The sequence below is a fragment of the Vicugna pacos genome, chromosome X, assembly GCF_048564905.1.
Source record: "Vicugna pacos chromosome X, VicPac4, whole genome shotgun sequence".
Classification (NCBI taxonomy): Eukaryota; Metazoa; Chordata; class Mammalia; order Artiodactyla; family Camelidae; genus Vicugna; species Vicugna pacos.
This window is the reverse complement of record NC_133023.1, coordinates 63,958,408-63,980,831: the sequence shown is the minus strand read 5'-3', so window position 1 is coordinate 63,980,831 and position 22,424 is coordinate 63,958,408. Positions and strand designations below refer to the sequence as shown.

Sequence of the window (22,424 nt, the reverse complement as noted above, 5' to 3'; positions counted from 1 at the left end):
CTTTTTAAACTAATGCTGTAAAGGTCTTGCTGTGCTCTTTGAGACAAGTTCGCCAGCTGCAGAAAATACTCATAGCTTATTTTTGGCAAGAAAGCTGGCTAATAATTTTTAATCAGGTTTTATGTTATATAATTTACATACAATAAAATTCATATAGTTAGGGTTTTGACAAGTGGAGACAGTTGTGTAACCATGACCACAGTTTGTTTATTCATCTGCTGATGAACACGTGTTGTTTCTAGGTTGGGGCTATTATGAATAAAAGCTGCTATGAATATTCATGTATGTCTTTTTGTAGGCATGTGTTTTCATTTCCCATGGGTAAATACTTAAGAGTAGAATTGCCTGCCGAGTCAGATGGTAAGAAAGAGTATGTTTAATTTTACAAGAAACTGCCAAAACATTTTCCGAAGTGACTGTACTGCTTTACATTTCCACCAGCAATGGATGAGACTTCTAATTGCTCTGCATTCTCATCAGTACTTGCTGTTGTCAGTCTCTTTAACATTAGCCATTGTAGTATGTTGGTGGTATTATCTCATTGTGATTTTAACTTGCATTCCCTTAATCACAAAAAATATTAAGCATTTTTCACATATTTATTGATCATTCACATATCTTTTTTGATGAAGTGTATGTTCAAATATTTTGCCTGCTTTTTATTCTCTCGCTGGTCCTATGTTTGTGCTGTAAGTGCTCTTTATCAGATATGTGATTTATAACTTTTTTCTCCTAATATGTAGCTATTATTTTTATTTTCTCAGCAGTGTCTTTGGAAAAGCAAAGATTGTGAAGTTTTTTTTCCTTTTTTAAGTATAGTCAGTTTACAATGTTGTGTCAATTTCTGGTGTACAGCAGAATGTTTCAGTCATACATATACATACATATATTCCTTTTCATTTTCTTTTTCATTATAGGTTACTACACAATATTGAATACAGTTCCCCGTGCTAAACAGTATTGTGGGGTTTTTTTTAATGAAATCTTTTTTTTAAGTTTCGTGTTTCTTGTGTCCTATTGAGAAATCTTTGCCTGACCCAAGGATAAAGATGTGTTTCCTCTGTTTTCCACTAGAAGTTTTATAGTTTTAGGTTTCACATTAAATCTATGACCATTTCTTATTAAACTTTGTATCTGATGTGAAGTAGGGGTTGATAATCTTTTTTGGGGGGTATCAACCACTGTTTTTTAAAAGATTATCCTTTCTTTATCCATTGAATTACCTTTACACTTTCATCAAAAATCAACTGAAAAAAATATATATATTCTGGACTCCCTGTTCTGTTACATTAATCTATATGTCTACCCTTTTGCCAATACCACACTTCCTTGACTACTGTAGCTTAAACGGTAAATCTGTTCAGAGCAATTTTGTGGCCATTACTTATTTGTGCCTTATAACCCTGAAGCTAGACTTGCCAAAGATTACTAGTATTACATCCATTCTACTGATGAGTAGAGTCACAGGTTAATTGACCTGCACAAGTTTGCACAATTATCAGTAGACCTGGCACTAAAATCTTCCCCAAACCTAGTCTATTATTATTTTTCTACACAACTAGCAAATGTAGTGAAGAGAAACTAGGTTTCAAATCAGTGGTACACAGTGGTACATTTGGAGATATTTTCTGAATAACAGACACCTAAAGGTGGGAGTGCTCAGCAAACTACTTAAGACAATCTTAGTAATAATTTCAGCCCCTCCTTGGTACAAAATAATAACCTTTCTAGTTCTTGGTATTTGACTTTGTTAGTGGTACATTTAGCATTACTGCATCTGCTGTGTTCTTTATTTGGAGTTAATTGGCCTCTGTCTATTCTTAATCCTAATCCAAATGCTAATTAGGTTTAATATAGGAGGAGTCTTTCCAAGAAGGGAACTGTTTCTTGATTTTTCTCTTACTGGAATTTATTTGATTGGATTTTTGACCTTGCAAATTGTGTTCTGTTGATTTGCTTAAAAAGGAGCCTTTGTGTAATAGGATAATTTCCTTCTGTGCTTTATATTCCTTCATGCTAAAATTTTATCCTCTTTATTGTCCTTCTCATTTGATTGCTTTTAAAAATGTATTGTGCCTCAAACATGTATAGTCCTAGGTTTGCATAGAGTAATTGTATTGTTTGATGTTTTGTCCTTCAGAATGAAGAAGTCAGATTCATTGAAAACGAGCTAGAGATTCAAAAGCAAAAATACTTTAAACTTCAGACATTTGTTAGAAGCTTGATACTAGCTATAAAAGCTGATGATAAGGAGCAACAGCAGGTAGGTGACAGAAGAGAGAAGTAAGCTGTAATGTATCATATTGGAAAATGACATGCCACACTTAGGTTCTTCATATTTTTTTCATTTTTATATTTCATTCCTGTTTGGCATCAAGGAAAGATTTGTTACTTCATGACTTTTTTTAGCACAGTTTTCCTGAAAATAGATATTCAGATTTGTGTGTTTTAGTGGAAAATCAAAATAACTGATTAACATATTTTGTTAATTCCAAGCCAGCATCAAATAGGGAAAACATTTAAAATATTTTTACGTAATTATTGATTATATTCCCCATCTTACATATTTCATTTCATTTCATTAATTTTGAAGAAATTCTCAAAATGTTTGTAGAGATGACGCTACACTAACTGGAGAGGCACATATTTTGGGACATATTGTGAATGAAAAAAGTGAGACATTTGCTTCTCTTGTAGATTTCAGTTACCGTCCAGTCCCTACTAGAGTTCACAAATGTTTGAATACCTTCTATTTCATATGTTGCTCATCACTAGAAAAAATGTGAAACTACTTTGTGAAATTCTTTGTGAACACAGTGCATCATTTTACTTTTCCTAGTTTAACTATAGTGTTTGATTCCTCTACCTCAAAGATGAAATGTAATGTCTTGTATTTGTCTCTGTGGATTTTTATTTACAAACTCCTCCCAAATTACATTTTCTGTCTCACTTTTTTCAGTTGAAATTTCTGTATTAATTTATTCCTCTTACTAAAAAGGAATATAGGATTATATTAAATATTTCATTCAATACTAAATGATACCAAATTTACCTCTGAGTTGTATACTACCATGTTGATTCCTCGTTGGAGAAATTCAATGTGAGTAGTATCTCACACAGGTGACCATTAATTAGGAAACAGTCTCAGAGGTTTTTCTGCAGCTACACATTTATCCCTTATATCCAAGTAAGACTGCACATATGTAGTAGTCTTCTCCCAGTTATCTCCTGGGAAAAAGATTAGAGTCTTAGCATCCCACAATTATCCCTTTTGTTTTTAAGAAAAAAGCCTTTATACGTTTCACCAAAGTACTGAACCACAAAATTTAAACTATAAAAGAATTAACTCATGAGGCGTAAACCAGCATGTCCATTGTGTCCAGTTTCATGAATTTTGCTCCACTTGGGCTATACACACACAGACATCCCAAGACAGTAGTTTTCAGTTACCTTTGACAGTTTTATTTAAACATATTGTTGTATTATGTATGTTATGCATATTCCATGTCATATTGAAAATCTGTTTGTTTTTTAGGAAACTAAATATAGATTTTAAATGATATGATGGTATTTTTGAACATGGTCCCAAAGGAACTGTACATTTTAAATAAATGTAAGAAAAAAAAGCAGAATTAGGTCCAAGTATAAGATTAAGTTGGAATGTGGTCCTGATCCCAAAAGTTGCAGCATGATTTGGAATTCAGCTATATGCTCACTTATTAGCAGTTGTTTATGTCTCTTGATATTTAGGAATAGCACACAGACTGAATTTTATTTTCTAACTCTAACCTCATCCATCACTTGATTCTCCAAAACTACTAACAAATAACAAAAGTACCTATTGCACATTTCACTTTTCTCCTTCTCTTATACTTTTCCTTTGCTAAAAGGCTGAAGAACTAAGATATGGGCAAAATGTTGGTTGAAAAAAAAAAGAGTTATACAAAAATTGCACTGAAAATCATAGCCTATATAATCAGCACCCAAATAGAAACTACTGATTTTCATAGCTGAGATTGGGTATAATGGATCTCGAAATATGGTCTGAAAATATAGAAAACACCAATAGTAGTCCACAAAAGTTATCCAGGTGATGTCTCAAATACTGATCTTTATGCTATGAAATACTTAGAGGTTAATTGCTGAAAGGAATTGGTTTTTACTCTACCTAATAAAAGAGAACCATTGTGTCATTGGTTTCTCATTTAAAAAAATCCTAAGTGTTTTTTAATTAATCTTGACTTAGGTAAATTGAGTAAGATGAGTTGCCCACAGAATATTTTGCCCCAATGAAGCAGTCTAGGATTTTAAAATATATGATACCATCTGACTGAAGTATTACATTATCCAAATGTGTTTTTTTTAAATCAGTAGTCTCTTTAAAATAAAAATAAATGTTGCTAGCACTGTACTAAGTCATTAGTTATGGTCTTTCTTCCCACTGATAATTCACTTCGTGATTCTAGTCAGCTCAACTGACTTTCTTAGATTTGAAATTCTCCACTTTGCAAGTAGTATAAGAATGATTAACATTATGGAACTTGTCATTCACAACCTAGGAACTAGAATAAATATTATGGAGAACGATGATATATTTGGGAAATGCTTTAATCTCTTGGGAAGAGGGGTACTAGATCTGACTCTGATTGATGAAGAACCTGAATGAAGAAAGTTAATGGTGTTTACTTTGGTATCTATGAAAAAGTCAGTTCTAGCAACTGACATAATCCAAAGATTTGTTCAGTGTGCCAATGTTGCAATCCAGAAAGATATTGAAAAGAATTTTGACATGGGCCTCATGCATTAGTAGTCCCTTATACTATCTCAGATATTAAAGTTCTCCTATTTCATACTACACTCATTTTAGTCAGTCAACTACATTAAATGCAATGACAGGGAAATAAATAGTAGTGCTTCTTTGATTTGAAGGTTCCCCAATAGAATTTAGAATGCCATTAAGACTGCACATCCATTTGACTTTCCAATATTCTATGTTAATTGAAACTTAGCCCTCTTTAATGTGGCTTGTTCACAATTGTAAAGAGAACTAAATCCAGTGATATATTTCTCATAAACTATGATCAACCAATAACAGCAAAGGCTTTGTTTCACCTGGGCTGCGTTAGTGGTAAACAATTACTCTGGAAGAAAATGGCTTTGTGTCCTATTACTGCAACTTGGAAACCTTAGAAACCTTAGAAAGCATGTAGTACCTTTAAGTGACTTCTTTGTAAATACTACTCTCAATTTCATCAAGAAGCTCATGAACTATTTAATACTATAAAACAAAAAACAAATTTTCTTTCAGATAAGAGTTAGTTTTTCCTTATGCAGCCTGGCAGAAAGGTCTAATCTTTCCTTTCTGCTGTAAGACAAAAAGTATAGGATTTATAGCTGTCATTTCTTTTAATAAAGAGAATAAGAGAATACTATCTCATTCCAACATTGGACTTCATATGTTCTCCAAAACGCCCTGTCTTTCTGTTCCTTATTTGTGTAGTGGCAAGCTTGCATTTGTTCCTTTTTCTTTGGTCCTTGTTTACTACTGCATCCAAAGCCCACACTACAAGTAATGTTGTCTAAAACTTGCCAAGGTATGCTATATTCTTTTTAGTATTGGGAACGGCAAATCAGTCACTTAGTTTGCAATTTCTGATGGTCAAGTGGGCATCAGCACTACCAAGCACATAAAACTTGATTATTTATTTCTCCAGGATGAATGAATGCATGTTTTGCAACTCCAGATGTAACAATTACACCACGGCAAAGCTTAGTTCATGGCTCTTGGCTTATTATTCCAGCAGAGAAATGAGCAGCCCTCTAGGTAAATAGTTACACAGCTAGTTTCACTTGTTCAGCAGTGCCCCAGTGAATGCTTGGCCATCTGTAGATATGGGCATAGCTTTAAAAAAGGAAAAAAAATCACTTGGACTTTTCAAGTTGTTAAAGTTTAGTCTGAAGTAGAATAGCTGAACTTTTTCCTGAACTGCTAAGTTCTTTCTCCCACTGAAATATAAAATAGTCTTTTGTGAAATGCGTTTTTCTCTGAAGGACAGCATAACTGGACACGAATATTTTATTAAGGAATATAATTCTAAAGCCCTTTAGCAGTGATCAGCGAACACTCAAAACTAGTATGAAAATCACTTAACTCAAACACTTCAGAGCGTTTGGTTCAGAATAGTTGCTCATTTCTCTCCTGATTTCCCTTTTGTCCAGGGTTCCACTTTACATAAACCACACTCTCAAGATCAAGTATTTTGTTACTTCCTTAATAGTGAGTGAAGAATTTTTCACTTAGATAAGATACTGTATTAAGTCCTGAAAGAGAAACGCTCTTTTCTTTAAATCTGTAAGAATAAATCAACATGAAAGGACTACAACTATAAAATTGGAAAAAATATGTCCACATACTAATTCAAAAAAATTGATTTTTCTGACTCAGGCACTGCTGTCAGATTTACCTCCTGATTTGGAAGAGATGGATTTCAATCATGCCTCGCTGGAGCCTGATGATACCTCATTCAGTGTGTCTTCTTTATCAGAGAAAAATGCCTCAGACAGTTTGTGATGGGGTGGGGGGATATATGATACAGTCTTTTGGCTACCTAACAGGTATGCATTTCAAGATACTTGCATTCTGTTACCCTGAAATTCTTCAGCTGGAAAAACATTGTTGAAACAAACGTTCTGTGAAGGATAAACAAGATATAATGGCTATGGTGCAAAAAAAATGTATGTAAAATTGAAAAGCATTGTTTGAGAGTTTTTCCCAAACTGATGGAACTCTGGGGGGAAAATGTATTTAATTTTGAGCAGTTTAGTTATGAAATGCATAATGTCTAATTTCTGAAAGTTTTTTTTTAAACTTTATAGATGAATCTTAGTTTTAGTAATAGTTTTAACCAGAGACACAAAAACAAAGGTATTTCAACATGGCTCATCAAGTTACTGAAGCTTGAGTCTTGTTTTTGTAGCCATTACATCTTCTTTCTTCCTCTCTCCTTTCCTGTCATCCACATACACTTTTACTCAGGAAAGTGGACTGAAAATTGAAAACAAAAATTTAAAAATATTTTAGACTGAATGAGTCCTGGGATTTATTTTTAAACCCCTATGAGAATCTGACTTAAGTTAATGATTGAAGATTGAAGTAATTACTAGTATACAATTGTAAATTATTGGTATTCTTCCATTATCTAACCCAAATATTTGGGGGGAGGAGGGAAAAGCATTATGGAAAAGTGATTCACCAACATAAAGTCAAATGAATTATTAAGTGTATAGAAACAAAATGTTGTAAAAGATTAGTCTTAATGGGAACTCTTCATTGCTGCAAATGACAAATATTGAAAAGATTTGCATTCTACTAGTAAATTTGTGTAACTGAGTTAGATGAAATGTTGCACAAATACTACAAGTGTATCACCATCTTCATAATATTTTTTCAGTTCTTCCATTTTATGAAACAGGAAGTCAAGGTAAGCCACTGAGCTTGGTTTTTTTTTTTAATCTAGTCACTCAGCTTTGCCACAAAATTAACCTCATTTCCATGTGAGGCTTGTACCGAGTCATCAGCCAAGGATAATATCCAAAAAGAATTGTACTACTTTGGTTGTAAATCACAGTCCTCTGAATTTCCTGGATACTATTCTATGAGCACACTCTTAAAATGGGCATGCCACCCAGTTGTTCTATTAGTAGGTACCAGATGGCACCACACTGTAGACAATTTTTTGCAGACCTCCCTTCCGGGGTACCAGATGGTATAACCAAGACCCATAGAAGGGAAAATGCCAGTTTCTCCCTGAGCACACAGTATCACATATTTGTGAGTTGGCAGTGTGGAACTGGATTGCATGGTTAAATTAATATCTACCTAAAAGATTAATGAAGCAGCTAGATGGCTCTTTTGGTCATCGGATTTCTATGTCAGATATTTTTGTAATTTGTAAGTAAAACCAGTTTTGATCTTGGAATTCACAAATACCAATTTATGAATGCAGAAAGGCAGTCATGAATGTTTTTGACCTTGAAATGTCTCCTCCCACACACACAAATAGGTAAGGTTCAATGATAATCCTTCGCTTTGTCAGCCATTTGTTTGATTTAATATTGCTGCCATGTGACTACTATGGTTCTTTGTTAGCAGAAATATTTCAGTGGTTAGGTGTGCCCCCTTTTAGCTGAGAACCATATGGTTCTTTGTAAACAATGTTTAGTACTCCGTGTTGACAAGTCAAATTCCATTCAGAGAAAAGAGGGCTGAGTAACAGAACCTCAAATATTAAGATTAAATTTATCAGTCACACTAATTCCCCTATGAGATAAAGAGTCCTTACATTATACAGCACATATAGAAACCATTTCTGAAGGTAGCATGAACAAATTTCAGGCCTTCAAGTCTCTCTTAAGGTTTCCTTACTAGTCATTGAGTTTATCTTTAAACTCTGATTTCTCCTGCTTCAACTTAAGTCCCTTCTTATGTGGTTCTTGTTACAAAGTAAAGACAGGTGATTCTCTCCTACATCTTTCGACTCCATAGATTATATTTGTCACAGTTCAGCAATTAGTCACTAAATCAAAAAATATTCACTGAACTTCTGCTATGGGGACATTGGATTTGTACTCCTCAGCAAGCCATAAACTTCAAAACAAATTCTTTTCACTTTTTCAGGGATATAAATAAAAATTATTTAAGTAGACATTTTAATAGATTTAAGGATTTTGCTAAGTACGATTCCTAGAACGATTTCTAGTCTACAATTTTAAGAGAAAGCATTGATTATTCCCTTGTCCCTGTTTAAAGTTCCATTAAAATAGAAACTGAATAAATCATAACAGTACACTTAGAATCCTTTTGTCTTGGCATTTGTGTTTCAGCACCAGAATTATTTCTTTTTACTACCATTGGAATTAAAACATTTCTAAAATGAAATGTCATTGTTCTATAGCAGGAACCAAAGGAAATAAACATATCCAGAGAAAATCATAATTGGCAGAATGAAATTATGCACTGTAGATTTTGAAAAAGGTGTCAAGGTAACGTATTAAAAATCTGTTATGAAGAAAATTTATTTTTACATGTATAGATTGGAACTGGTTTTGAGACATTTTAGAGCAGGAAAAATATTAATTTATAGACTGCTTTTGTGAGCCTCTTCGTGACTGGGAGGAGAAAAACAATTAGTGTTTCTTTCTTTAGGGTTTTGACACAATAATAAAACAGAACATACTATCTAAACCCATACTATCTTTCACAAAGGCAGATGCCACCGTGAAAAAAAAACTGTTGTTTTCCTTCCTTTTAACTACTCTTTGATGTCTGCTTTCTGCTTAAGATAGCCAAACAGCTTCTAAAGAGGAAATGTGTATCTAAGACCACTTACCTTCCAAACTGTGTATAAAAAAAACCTTAAAATACTTTTCTGATTTCAGCCAAGCTAAAATTAGTCTCAAGAAAATGAGATCTGCAGTTACCCTGGAGAATAGGAAAATTAACACCTGCAAGGAAAACGTTAAAAGAAAATTGGCCTGTTCATGGAACTTAGGGATGTTTTGTTGTAAGGTCAGTTATCAACAGTAGGACATTTGTACTACCACTGCAATCATGTGATTGAAATGTTTCTTATTGTTGGAAAAGAAAAGACCACAGCTCAATCACATCCTGTACTCTGTATACTACCAAGACCTCAAAAGATGTCCAAGAGGTAATTTCTCCAAGGACAGCAACATCTCTTTTAAGGCACTTTCACAGTCAGCAATCTGTAAGTTTGTAAGAGAAAGCATGTGGTATTTTTAAAAGCATTTTAGGCTCTAAGATTGACCCCCTTTGTGGGGGGTCGAGGAGGGTCCATTCAGCCCATTTCCAAGGAATAATTTCTTCATTTTAGCCTGATAGCTTATGATCATTTTAAAGAGGGATTCTGAAAACTTTAACTCCTGTCCTTCTTCCATATTGCAGTGATGGTATATCAGGAATATTGCCTATTTTAAAAACTATATTAAATTTTCATTTGGATCTTAAAATGCCAAATTCTGAGAGATCAGTCTTTTAAGGGTGTTATCAGTACCACACTTTCTAATGATGAATATATGGGTTTATCTTTGAAGTTGGTGTTATCCTTGGCAGACAGCACTGTATCATGCTCTTCACCAAGCTATGCGCTCTGATGTTATAAAGGAGGAGCCTACTAACTTGTGAGCCTACAGTCAACATACCATTGCCCAAAACAAACTTTTGTTAAGAACAGATTTGCTAAGGGAGAAAAGAGAATAAAAGTGATATTTTCATGGAAATATATTATGGTTGTTCCATTAAAGTGTATACTGAGTATATATTGCTCCACATTGAAATTTTATTTTGCATTAACTTGTTATGTAATTCCTTTTAGCAATCTTGCATCCCATTTTACTGGTACTACCTCTGAAACATAATCTCACGTTAAAACCACATCAGATTGTAAAGTGAACTTTTGTAGGGTTTTTATTTAAGCTTTTATAGAGGCAATAAATGATTTCCAACTAACAGACATCTATTTCTTTCTTTTAATGTTTATTTTTAAAGTCTTTGTTTTGCAAGCATTGTTCCCCTTTTCAAGATAATTTTTTCCTCTCCAAAATAAGGTTCTGATAAAAAGACAAAAAATGCAGAGAATAAGGTTTTTGGTGTCATGGGAGGTAGGACATGGAATGCTCAAGTAATTCGGTTGATTTCCAAGCTGACACATATATCATCCTTAATTGACTTTGCATATAAATGAATTACTCCAACACCAGTGATATAGAGTGAATATTCTACAATATGCAATATATTTGTCCACAATTGTATATTCCAATGGTAAAAACCAGCAAGTAAATCTCCACTGTATAAACAAAGAATGCTATTTTTACAACAGATTTTTTTGTTTTAAGTGGCAGTGTTGTATCTAATTCTGGCTCTCTTTGACACTGGTTGAGCATTCTTTTACTTTGGGTGAAAAATGCCCATGCTTTTTTTTTTTGTCAAAATCTTATACCAAATGAAACTCTTCTTGTCATCAGATGGGAGAGGAGGGCAAGATGGGGGAGGAGGGCAAGATGGGGGAGGAGGGGGAGTTTCACATAGCACATCAGTAGTTTTCCTGCCCAGTTGATAAATTTTCAAGAATGTTGCAAGCAGAAAATCATATAAACATGCACTTCCAAATACCCAAGTCTTTTCTCAGATCTGCAGAAACATTGATTTAAGGTGGTGAAGTCCTTTGATTTTATAAAAATGAACGAGAATCATTACAAATCTATTTAAAAGATAAGTCAGTGGATGAGTATGTCCATAAGATAAGACTGAGTATTTTCACGTCTTTCACAACTAGTTTTTATCATGTTATAAAAGTAATAGATGCTCATTGTAGACATTTTAGAAAATGTAGATAATATAAAGAAAAAACTACTAGTAATCCCAATACCCAATAATAATCATTGTTAATATCTTATGCATATTTAATTCTAATCATTTCTTCTACATATTACATATATTCAGCAATACTGTGATTATACTGATTATGCAGTTTCATATCCTGCTTTTTCTCTTAATTATGTAATGAGAGCATTTTCCAATGTGACCATTTGTCACCAAGGTATTTTACTCTCAGTTACATTTAGACCTAAACAGGAATTGTTTGAAAAATTTATACAAGAAAAAATCAAACCTTCCATTGATGAAAATACACTTGTTCTAAAGAATTAACAAGTACCTGCTTTACATAAGTACTATACTTTTTACCTTAAATTTAAAACAAATGATACTGCTTATTTACCTTCACAATAATAAAGTAGCTATAATTTGGCTGCAAGTTACAAGGTACTTCTCCTTAAGACCTCTTCCTAGGTGATGTTTTTATCATTTATACTAGTAAGCTATTCCTTTGTTTGTTTGTTTGGGGGGGAGGTAATTAAATTTATTTTACTTACTTATTTTTTAATGGAGGTACTGGGGATTGAATCCAGGACTTCATGTATGCTAAGCATGCTCTCTACCACTGAGCTATACCCTCCCCCTACTAGTAAGCTATTCTAAACTTTAAAAATAAAACAAGATCATTTTCAGGTATGAAAAGTCTCATATTATGTACACCAATATGCACTTGGGAGTGATTTTTGTTTTTAGTTTGGAAATCCTGTTTATATACAAAACTGACTTTGAGAGAAGGAAGCATAGTTCCATAAAAATTCTGTCAAATGATTTACCCATATAAAATGTTTTTTCAAACTTTTAGCTATTTTAAAGAGTGATTAACATTTAAATTTTGAGGTTCAGGATACTTTATACATTCAGCGTATAAGCTTAGTGAACTTTTTTGATTAATTTTGAGTTAATTTTTTTGTGGTAAAGTATACATGTTGCAGAAAACTGTGTTACAGCTTGGTGATACAGCTCAGTTGTGACAGCAACCTGGATCTGGGTGAGAGACCAAGCAGCACTAGGAGAGTTGAAGAACTCAGGTTTATTATGCCAGCGGGCCCAGAGGAGTTAACACTTTAAGCTCTGGACCCCATCTGTAGGTTTACACAGGCCTTTTATAGGCTGCCAGTCTTACACTTTGTAACATCATATGCAAATAAAGTACAACAGAAGTTGATCAACCAGGAACAAGCTTTGTAGAAATAGACCAATCAGGAGTGAGAGAAATAACCAATCAGGAGTGAGCTCCATGCAAATGAAGTACTACAAATGGACCAATCAGAAGTGAGGGAAGTGGACCAATCAGAAATGAGAGTAATAACCAATCAGGAGTGAAGGAAATAACCAATCAGAAATGAGCTCAGGGAACCAATAGAATTTTAGGTGTAAGTTAGCCACTTTAGAGGCAAAGAGATAGAGCCTCTGGGCCAGGGAACCGGACAGTGCTGGGAGGAGAGCAGCGGCGCTGCGTAGGGGTCCTGCCAGTCTTTTTATGGGGCTTCCCGCCTCATACATAACATAAAATTCACTGTTCTAACCATTTTTAAGTGTAAAACTCAATGGCCACTTGTGTAATCATCATCACTATCTATTTCCAGAACTCTTTTACCATCCCAAATAGAAAATCTGTACCCATAAAGCAATGACTCCAATTCTCCTCTCCCCCAGCTCCTGATATCTTCTGTTTTACTTTTTGTTCCTATGAATTTACTAGGAGTAATAATTTTTCAGAAGTCAGGCGGAATGCAATTCCAATTTTTCTGTAAAGAATAAGACTGTTTTTTTTTTTTATTACAGTGTTCTGTTTCTGCCAGTTTGGAAAGTTTAAAAACGTTGCCAATTCTGGATTTTCTTGTGAAGTAATCAATATTTATATTTCCATTTTATGATGTAATACAGTGTATACCGAGACTATCATACTCAAATACCTCCTCTGTGATCTAGGCCATATGAAACTCTAATCTTTCCCAGTACCTAGATTACTCCCTAGTTAAGAGTTACATCTGTAGTGAAGCTTATTAATTCTTTCAAGCTGTTAAGCTACCATTCAATGAACTGCTTCAGTAATGTTGGAACTGGTATCAAGAACTCTTGTTAACTTAAATTGGCTATCACGCAGTTCCTAGACTTAGGTCACAAGTTTGATCTCCATTCAGTTAGTTTATACAAGAGAGGAAAAAAAAATCTCTATTACAGGACCACCGTGTCCAAATCTTGTCTTGACGTCTATCACTAGCCACAGAACACCAGAGGAAAGATGTAGGTAGATATAGTTAACCTTATATGCTGCTTAAATGATATAAGATAATAGATGCTGGAAAGGTTCTCCTGTCCATTCCCATCCACCCTCCATGTTTCTGTTGGAAGTTTAATGGTAGTAATTTATTGGGGATAATTTGATACAAAATGTAATCATCCTTAACAAAGATAAGGAGGGTCTGTAAGGTATCCATAACATAGTGGCATTTGCTTAATCAGCTGCATTCTTTACAAGATTGGGTGAAGAAGATCAGGGCACTGAGAAAAGGATAGCTGGGGAGGTGGGTGATTAAAACTGGAGGGGGATAAATATAGAACCTCTAGAAGTCTTGAAGGAGGCATAACAATAGAGGGCACTAAGTGGCTAGTGGGTAGGAGAGAGGGAATTCTAGACTCTAAAATCTGAAGGTTAAATGTATGTAGAGTAGAAGAATGCAGAGGTTATGATAGAGTATTGTAGGAGTTAAACATGGGGTCAAATCTCAGTTTTAACACTTATTAGCTGTATAATCTTAGACAAGTTATTTAAACTCTCTGAGCTTCTTTGCAAAATGTGAATAATAATAATACTTATCTCATGGGGTTGTTGTGAGGAATATGATAATCTGTCATAAAATGCTTAGCACAGTGCTTATCACGGTGCCTAGCACACAGTAAGTTCTCAGTAAATGTTAGCCCAATGCTATTATTATTACTTACAGAAAAGGAGATTGAAGGTATCCAAAGACAATTCCCACCAACCAGTTTTACCTCAGACAGAAATAGCTCAATGCAAATATCTTAGAATGAAAACACAACTTGAACCAATTTCACCTACATCTAGTTTCTTACTAGCAGGGTAGTCACATTTGAAGGACAGCACAATTTATCTGTAGTGTCCTCAGTAGTCTTCTTACTGCCTTAGAGAGTTAATAGCCCTTCCTCTCTATCAAAGAGCTACCATGGGAACTGGGGCGAATCAGACACATTATCTTGCAATGAATAAAATATCAATGTCATATAACATATTTCATCCACTTTTATTGATCTATTACCTGTATGTATATAGTTTTATAATCTATGAGCCAAACTCATTGTGGAAAATGATATTGCTTTAAACATTCATTTAACTGTTCATATAGCAAATGGCCTCCAGCTTAATGTGTGTGTGTGTATGCAGGTGAATTTCTGACACAGATTTTTGAAATTATCTGGAGAAATTTTAGATTACTTGCTTTATTTTGGCTTGTCTTCAGTTTCTAATCAAGTGAATCAAAGAACAAATTACTGATACATGCACAACTTGGATGAATCTCAAAGACATTATGCTAAGTAAGAGAAACCAGACACAAAAGGCTACATGCTGCATTATTCCAGTTACATGAGATTCTGGGAAAGGCAAAGTATAGAAACAGAAATCAGATCAGCGTTTGCCAGAGATTGGGGTAAGGAGCAGAACTTAGATAGCAAGCTGCCACAAGGGAATTTTTTAGGGCAATAGAAAAAAAAAAAGGGAATTCTAGTCAGTTATTACTGGTTCTGGAATATGTTAACATATTTTGTTCAAGCACATGTTATTTAACATTTGAAAACATATCATGGTTTTTCTAATTAACATGTTCTATATTTACAGATAGGCTTTCTTCCAGTCTATTCATGAGCAAATATTTTGCTTTCTAAGGGTTAGTCTTTCTAATCAAATGCCATTTGAAAATACTTAGTTCACCCCCGTATCAAGGATTGTACAACCTGTATCTTCACTGGCACATCTGGTCAGAGGAAAAGGCTGTTTACCTTCCCGAAGGCTGTTTACTACATGCAAAGCTCTTTTAAAATCTACTAATATAGGTGCCAGAGAAATTAGATAAAGATTTCAATGGATTTATTTTCTTATATGGCCTTATAAATTTTTACATTCATTTTTCATTTTTAAAGCATTAACACATCTTAACTGGAAAAACAGCAACAACAACAATAACAAAAGGTTAAGACATAAAAAGCAGGAGACCTCAAATTCACTCAAATAAGAAACATTGACCCCTTTGGACACAAAAGCTTACTGGGAACTGGGAAGGAGAAAAAAAAGGGCTAGGTAAAGGAGTTCAGGAAACTCTAGAACCAAGACAATATTTAGGTCAAAATTAATACGGCTACTTATCCAATAATTAATGTTTTGCTTCATCCTAATTAGAAACTCATAATATTCTAGGCTTTATCCTCTCCTTTTTGGGGGTCTTTTCGTAGTGCCAACATTTTTAGTAGAAGGGGCTGAAATTCTTGAGATGGAAAGTTCCAGGATCCTAAAACCTATGCCCCAGCCTCTCTTTTCTCCAATAAGACACAATGTAGTGTGGTAGAAAAGAAAGATCACTGTTTATGTGATTTTGCTCAAGCTGTAAATTCTTGAAGCCTCAATTTCTTCATCTATGAAATGGAAATAATACTTGCTCCGCCTGCCTCTCACAGTGATTGTGAGAATCATTAACCAGTTTGAAAGCCCATTACAACTTACAAAACACTACAGTAAAAAGATTAATATCTATTAATACTCATTGATTGCCTGTATATTCAACGCTATATAGGTTCTGGGAGACAAAGGGAAAGGGATATTTTCCCTGGCTTCCAGGAGCTTGACGTACTTTGAAAAATTAAGCTTAAACAGATAAAACGTAATGTACAAGATAACGTATAATTGAGTATTAAATGTCATGATGTGGTTGCTAAGGGGTTGGTGGAGAGTTGTTTGGAGGGGACCTAAATAAGGGGCAATTGTCAAAGGAAGCTTTGTGTGAAAGGGTAAATTTGAGATGATTGGATCCAGCCGAGAATTCATCCTTGTTGGTCACCAAAAGATGATGTGGGGAAAAATACATGATTTGTCTCCACAGGTTTAAAGATAGCTCCCAAATATTTCCCTAGCTTTCCTTGAGGCATTGTTCTTTACATATCTGTCACCTGAGAACTGATTTAACTCCTGTTTGAACATGTTTATATTTTCTGTCTGCATTCACATAACTAATATTGAATTCATATTCTGTGCAGGAAATTGTGCTGGGTGCTAGGTTCTGTGGCCTTTTGGAACAAGTTCAATTAATTTAATGTCCCTTGTGTAGATTAATACATGTTAGGGCTGAAGACCTTAGAGTTTCTCTGGATCAAATATCTCATTGTAAAGGGAAGAAAAGTGGTGCTCAGAGATGACATCACTTACCCAAGATCTCACAAATGATAAAGGGTGAAGCCAAGACTAGACTTTAAGTCTCTTCCTACCCAGGTCAGTGTTTTCCATAATATTAAACTATAGAATAGTACTTTATTTTACTAATTTCAAACTGCCTCTTTAAAACAATGATTCTCAAACTTAAATTTGAGTAAGAATCACTTGGGAATAAGTTATTTAAAGGGAAAGTTCTTAGACTTCTGGAAACCTGAGACTTGGGTTTGGGTTGATTTTTTTGTTTGTTTGCTTTCTCTTACATTTTTATGTTTTTTTTTAAACTTGTGATTTACTCAAGTAATTGCGATGTAAGTGATTCTCAGATCACACATCAGAAAAATTTTATATTAAAGTTTAATAGCTATACATAGTTCCATTGTTCTATGATTTGATGTTATTCTTATTTATAATCTTGATAATTTTAAACATTTCATTGATCGTTGGTCTTTGCATATATAAAAAGCCTAAACTTAAATTTATTTTCTTATGTTGAAGTCTTTCATAGCCTTAGAATTTTTAGTTCCTTCATCATAGAATAGGAAATGACTACCCTGTACTATTAATACCACAGCAGTGGCCCCAAACTGAGTAGGCTGCTCATGAATCAATACCTGTCTGGTGTTTTCAGAAAGGATTCTGTGTTAGAAAAGAATCACTGATACCTAGCTTAGACCCTAGAACCATGTTGTGATGACAATCAACAGAGGCCTCTAAGGAAAATGTAGGCCGCTAAGGTCACATTAAAATTCTATCTAAAGGAACACACATACACACACATAACAACAATCCACAAATAGGAGTGGCACTATCTGATGAATCAGATTCTAGGAATATAATTGGGTTACCTGTTGCTAGTGAGAGGGATAACTATGTGTGAAAATATCGTTAATGTTGTTGTCTCTGTTTCTCTCTCTGGAGCTTTTTTATGTCCTCCTTCCATAAATCTAGGAGCGTCAAAAGGCATGATCCACTGATGCCTGCTTACCTCTTCTCAAGCTCATCTTTTGAATTTTCTGTATTATGTAGTGTGTTGGTAGCTGAGCTGACTGATTTGGGCTTAAGGAAAAGACTCCTGTTAGGTTTCCAGTCTAAGCTTCTTCTCAAACTAGTTTTACACAAATCTCAGCTCTACGAATTTACAAGCCCAGTAAAATAGACAGTCACACTTTACTTTCTGATTTACCATTATTTCTCACATGATGTCTCCTTCAGTGACCTCAAAAGGAAAAGGATGATTGGTGTGGTGGGAATTTGGACATACTTGAGTCTCCAAAGCTCTCCAAACCCTAACAGTAACAAAGAAGTATTTTAGGACCAAATATCATTGAACCTCTTTCATCATGAGAAAAATAACTTGTCCAACGTCTAAGAGTTACAGGAGAAGTTAGAAGCCAGTATAGAACTCAAGAGTGTTGTACTCACTGTCCCATACTCTTTGTACCAAACAATTACATGCTAAGAAGCTATACGAGTTTATCTATTCCCACAGTTAGTTGTACGTGTGGGGTTTTTTTTTAAACACTTCCCAGAAACAAAATGGAATAACAATATACAATGATTAGGAAGCAGATTTTCTCACATTTTATCTCAAGGAATGGAAGTCTTTGGTCTTTCACCAGTATCTAATCAAAAAATTGTGGTGACAATATATCTGATATTAAAAATGACGTCTCTTTCTATCCGCAAATCAAATTTTAAATTCTAACGAGCATTTTCCCATGTCAAACAGCCCCAGTTATTTCCAACAATTCCACTTTTTACTTCATAATAACCAAACTTTAAACCAGCCTGACACTCTCCTATAGAAGAATATCTGAGATTGTTGCCCCTGGAATGAAATCAAATTCCAGATGCCATGCAATCAGTCAGGAGTAAAGTGGAACTACTAACGGTGTTGCTTTGGATTTCTATATAGTTAAAGAAGCCTGAGCTACATATTAGAAAAACTAAAGCATTCAAGCCATACTAAAGACGCTCTCACATCTTTTTTTTTTAAATTCAAATTGGCATCCTATTGAAATAGGAATGACCAATTATAGTCATTTACATCCATTGAAAACTTCTAAAAACTTGAAGGTTAATGTAAAATATACTTTCTTATACAGTCTGCAAATTGCCTTTAAAAAGATGGAGGTTTTAACAATATGACTACTCCCAAAAAAGAATAAATAATAAAGAGTAAATTTTCAATGCTTTAGTTATACAGGCTAAACTAGAAGATTAAAAAATTACTAATGAAGAAGAAAATTAAACTGCAAGCAGTAATTAGTAGTTATCACAGCTGTTTTTAGAGAGTATGGGCTATTTCTAAGGAATACTGACAACATTGAAAGTAGTAATGGAGAGAACAGGCAAGATGGCGGAGTAGAAGGACACTCGTAAGTCACCCTCTCCCACAAATACACCAAGACCCACATCTACAGACCCACTCAGCCAACCAGAGCACCTGTAGAACTCCGACAGAACATCGCCCTCTTCAAAAGATAAAGACACCATAAATCTGGTAGGAGAAAAGAAAAAAAGAAAGAACAAAAGGCAAAGCAGCACTGGACGGGTCCCGCGCGGAGGGAGCGCCAAAGGAGGACTGGCGTATGTTCGCTGGGTCTCCCCTCTCCAACTGAGAGGCCAGCGGGACGGAGGGGGAGCCTCCGAGGCTCGGATCTGTACAGAGCAGCCCTTGTCTGACAGAACTAAGTTAAACGGGCACAGAGCATCCCCCCAACACCCAGCCTGAGACGTGGGCCGGCAGCGGCAGGCAGGGCAAGGCTGCACAAGCCGGGCAGAGGATGGGGGCGGCTGCACGGAGGCAGCCCCAGGGGACTGCAAGGGGCTGGGAGCCGTGGCTGTGGGTGTGCAGGGCAGAACAACCTGGGACCTTCATAAAACAGCAAGGTTAATGTGCTCTCGGGGGAAGGGTGCATACCCCCATCTCTGAAAACCCGCGGAAACTTTTCACGGGAAGAGAGGCGGGGCCCAGGCACAGCCGCCATATTCTCCGGCGCTTAGCACCCCGGCGGGGGCGGGGGCGAAACCTGCATCCACACCAAAGGGCTTAGCAGCCTCAAGGGCCAGACTGAGACGGGCCTACAGCCCTGGGCAGATAGGATCCTTCCAACCTGGTCTCTCAGAGAACTTGCTCAACAAATACAAACAAGGAGCTAGGTCTTGGCTCGGAGCAGGGACGAGGCTGCCCCTTGGTCTTCCCCGAGCCCACCAACAGAGTGCGACCAGGGCGGAGCACTGACCAGGGCGGAGCGCGCAGCCGCACAGAGCAGCGGAGTTACCAGCGGCGCAGGCAGAGGGGGAGCGGCCCCCCACCTGTCGGGCAGGAACACAGCCCCTGACTGAGGTGCTGGGAGGGGGCACGACCCGCTCTCCTGCCTGGCCAGTCTGCAACATCTGACTGCGGCATCGGGAGGGGCAGTGACCCACCCGCCCACAGCAGAGGAGAGCTGCATCCGACCCTGTGTTAGGAAGAGGCGCGAACTGCTTGCCGACAGGTGCTGGGAGCAGCACAGAAGAGGGCGCCAACGGAGGGCCTATGAAAACAAGCTGAGCTTCCAAAACAGGACGAAGACAGAAGAACTTCACATTAAAAGCACACAGACTCCAGGAGAACACCGAAAACCCCCTTGTTTTTTTTTTTTAAATCTGTTTTTACCTGTTCTGTTTTCAATTACTCTCTTAATTTTTACTTCTTAATTCATTTCTGTTTCTCTTGGGTTTTGATGTCCTGTTATTGATTAGACACAGGTTTCAAATACATCTATTCATCTCCCCACCCCCTTTTTTTTAAAGGTTTTAAAAGGACGTCTCAACCCAATCAATACTCTGCTTCAATTCACTCTTCTATTATTCATTATACACTGTTTTCAAACCCTCTTTCTCCCTTCTTTTAAAAATCTCTCTCTCTTTTTTTTTAACCTAAGTTCTATTCCTAAATAGGCATTAGATAGATAAAATCCTTAAGATCGAAAATAGACAACTGATACCCCATAAACCACAGTGCCAGAGAGGTATGAGCAAGATGAAGAAGCAGAGAAACCTTTCACAATTAAAAGAACAAGAGGAATCCCCTGAAAGAAAGATCAATGAAATGGACATCGATAGCCTACTAGATCAAGATTTCAAAAAAGGAGTGATCAAATTGCTGAAGGAATTAAAAGAGATAGTGTTTAGAGATATAAAATATGTCAGAAATGAAATTGAAGCTATAAAGAAGAGCCAAGTAGAAAGGGTAAACTCATTGACAGAGATGAGGAATGATCTAATAGCTGTGCAAAGCCGACTAGATAAAGCAGAGGAACGAATTCGTGATCTAGAAGACAGGGCAAGAGAAAGCACCCATTCAGAAGAACTACAAGATAAGCAAATAAAAAATAATGACAATAGCATAAGGGACCTATGGGATAATATAAAGCATCCCAATCTTCGCATTATAGGGGTCCCAGAAGGCGAAGAAGGATCAAAGGGGATTGAAAAGGTTTTTGAAGGAATCATGACTGAAAATTTCCCAAACTTAAAGAAGGAATCAGATATCCAAGTACAGGAAACTCAGAGGGTCCCAAACAGGAAGAACCCAAATAGACCCACACCAAGACATATCATCATCAAGATGGCCAGAGTCAAGGATAAAGAAATGATTCTAAAGGAAGCAAGAGAAAAGCAAAGAGTAAGTTACAAGGGAACCCCCATAAGGCTCTCAGCTGATTTCTCTAAACAATCACTACAGGCCAGAAGGGAGTGGCAAGATATATTCAAAGCCCTGAATGAAAAAAAGGTGCAGCCTAGGATACTTTATCTAGCAAGGCTATCCTTTAGGATAGTAGGAGAAATAAAGAGTTTCACAGACAAAAAAAAAAAAGCTGCAGGAATTTAGAAACACTAAACCCATGCTAAAAGAAATATTGAAAGGGGTATTCTAAATAGAAAAGCAGCAGGATGCTACAGAAATGAGAAACTCACAACTGGAAAGGTGATAACTCATGAATTACAAATAAAGAAAACACGAAATTATAAAAGAACACATACAAATCACTGAGAGTGGGAGAGAGAGGCAGGGAAATATAGAAATTTTTTTCTTTCTTTTTTAAATTTTTTTAACAGTAGGATGGGTTTGAGAAGAAGATAGAAATTATCTCAAGCATCTTTACTGACCACTATGCCATGAAACTGGAAATGAACAACAGAGAAACAAAGGAGAAAGAAAGAAAAGCATGGAGATTAAACAATATGTTATTGAAAAAACAATGGATCAATGAGGAAATCAAAGCTGAAATGAAAAAATACCTTGAGACAAATGATAATGAAAGTACAACAACTAATAACCTATGGGACACAGCAAAGGCAGTGCTAAGAGGGAAGTTTATAGCGATACAGGCCTTCCTCAAAAAAGAAGAACAATCTCAAATAAACAAGTTAACCCACCACCTGAATCAATTAGAAAAAGAACAACAAAAAGCCCCAAAAAGCAGCAGAAGGAAGGAAAGAATAAAGATCAGAGAGGAATTAAATACAATAGAGATT

At 35.8% G+C, this 22,424-nt stretch overlaps 1 protein-coding gene across 3 annotated transcripts in view; it reads left to right on the top strand.

Moving 5' to 3' along the window:
- Positions 1 to 22,424, top strand: part of HDX (highly divergent homeobox) — a 184,626-nt gene that overhangs the window by 142,386 nt on the left and 19,816 nt on the right. For 2 of the 3 annotated variants that reach the window (XM_072955847.1, XM_072955846.1), the window contains exons 9-10: positions 2,141 to 2,263; positions 6,446 to 6,899. In XM_072955847.1, coding sequence (XP_072811948.1) covers positions 2,141 to 2,263; positions 6,446 to 6,571 — 249 coding nt within the window. In that variant the 3' untranslated portion in view covers positions 6,572 to 6,899. Of the gene's footprint in view, positions 1 to 2,140; positions 2,264 to 6,445; positions 6,900 to 22,424 lie in introns of those variants that run through there. The other variant, XM_072955848.1, reaches the window with a different exon arrangement.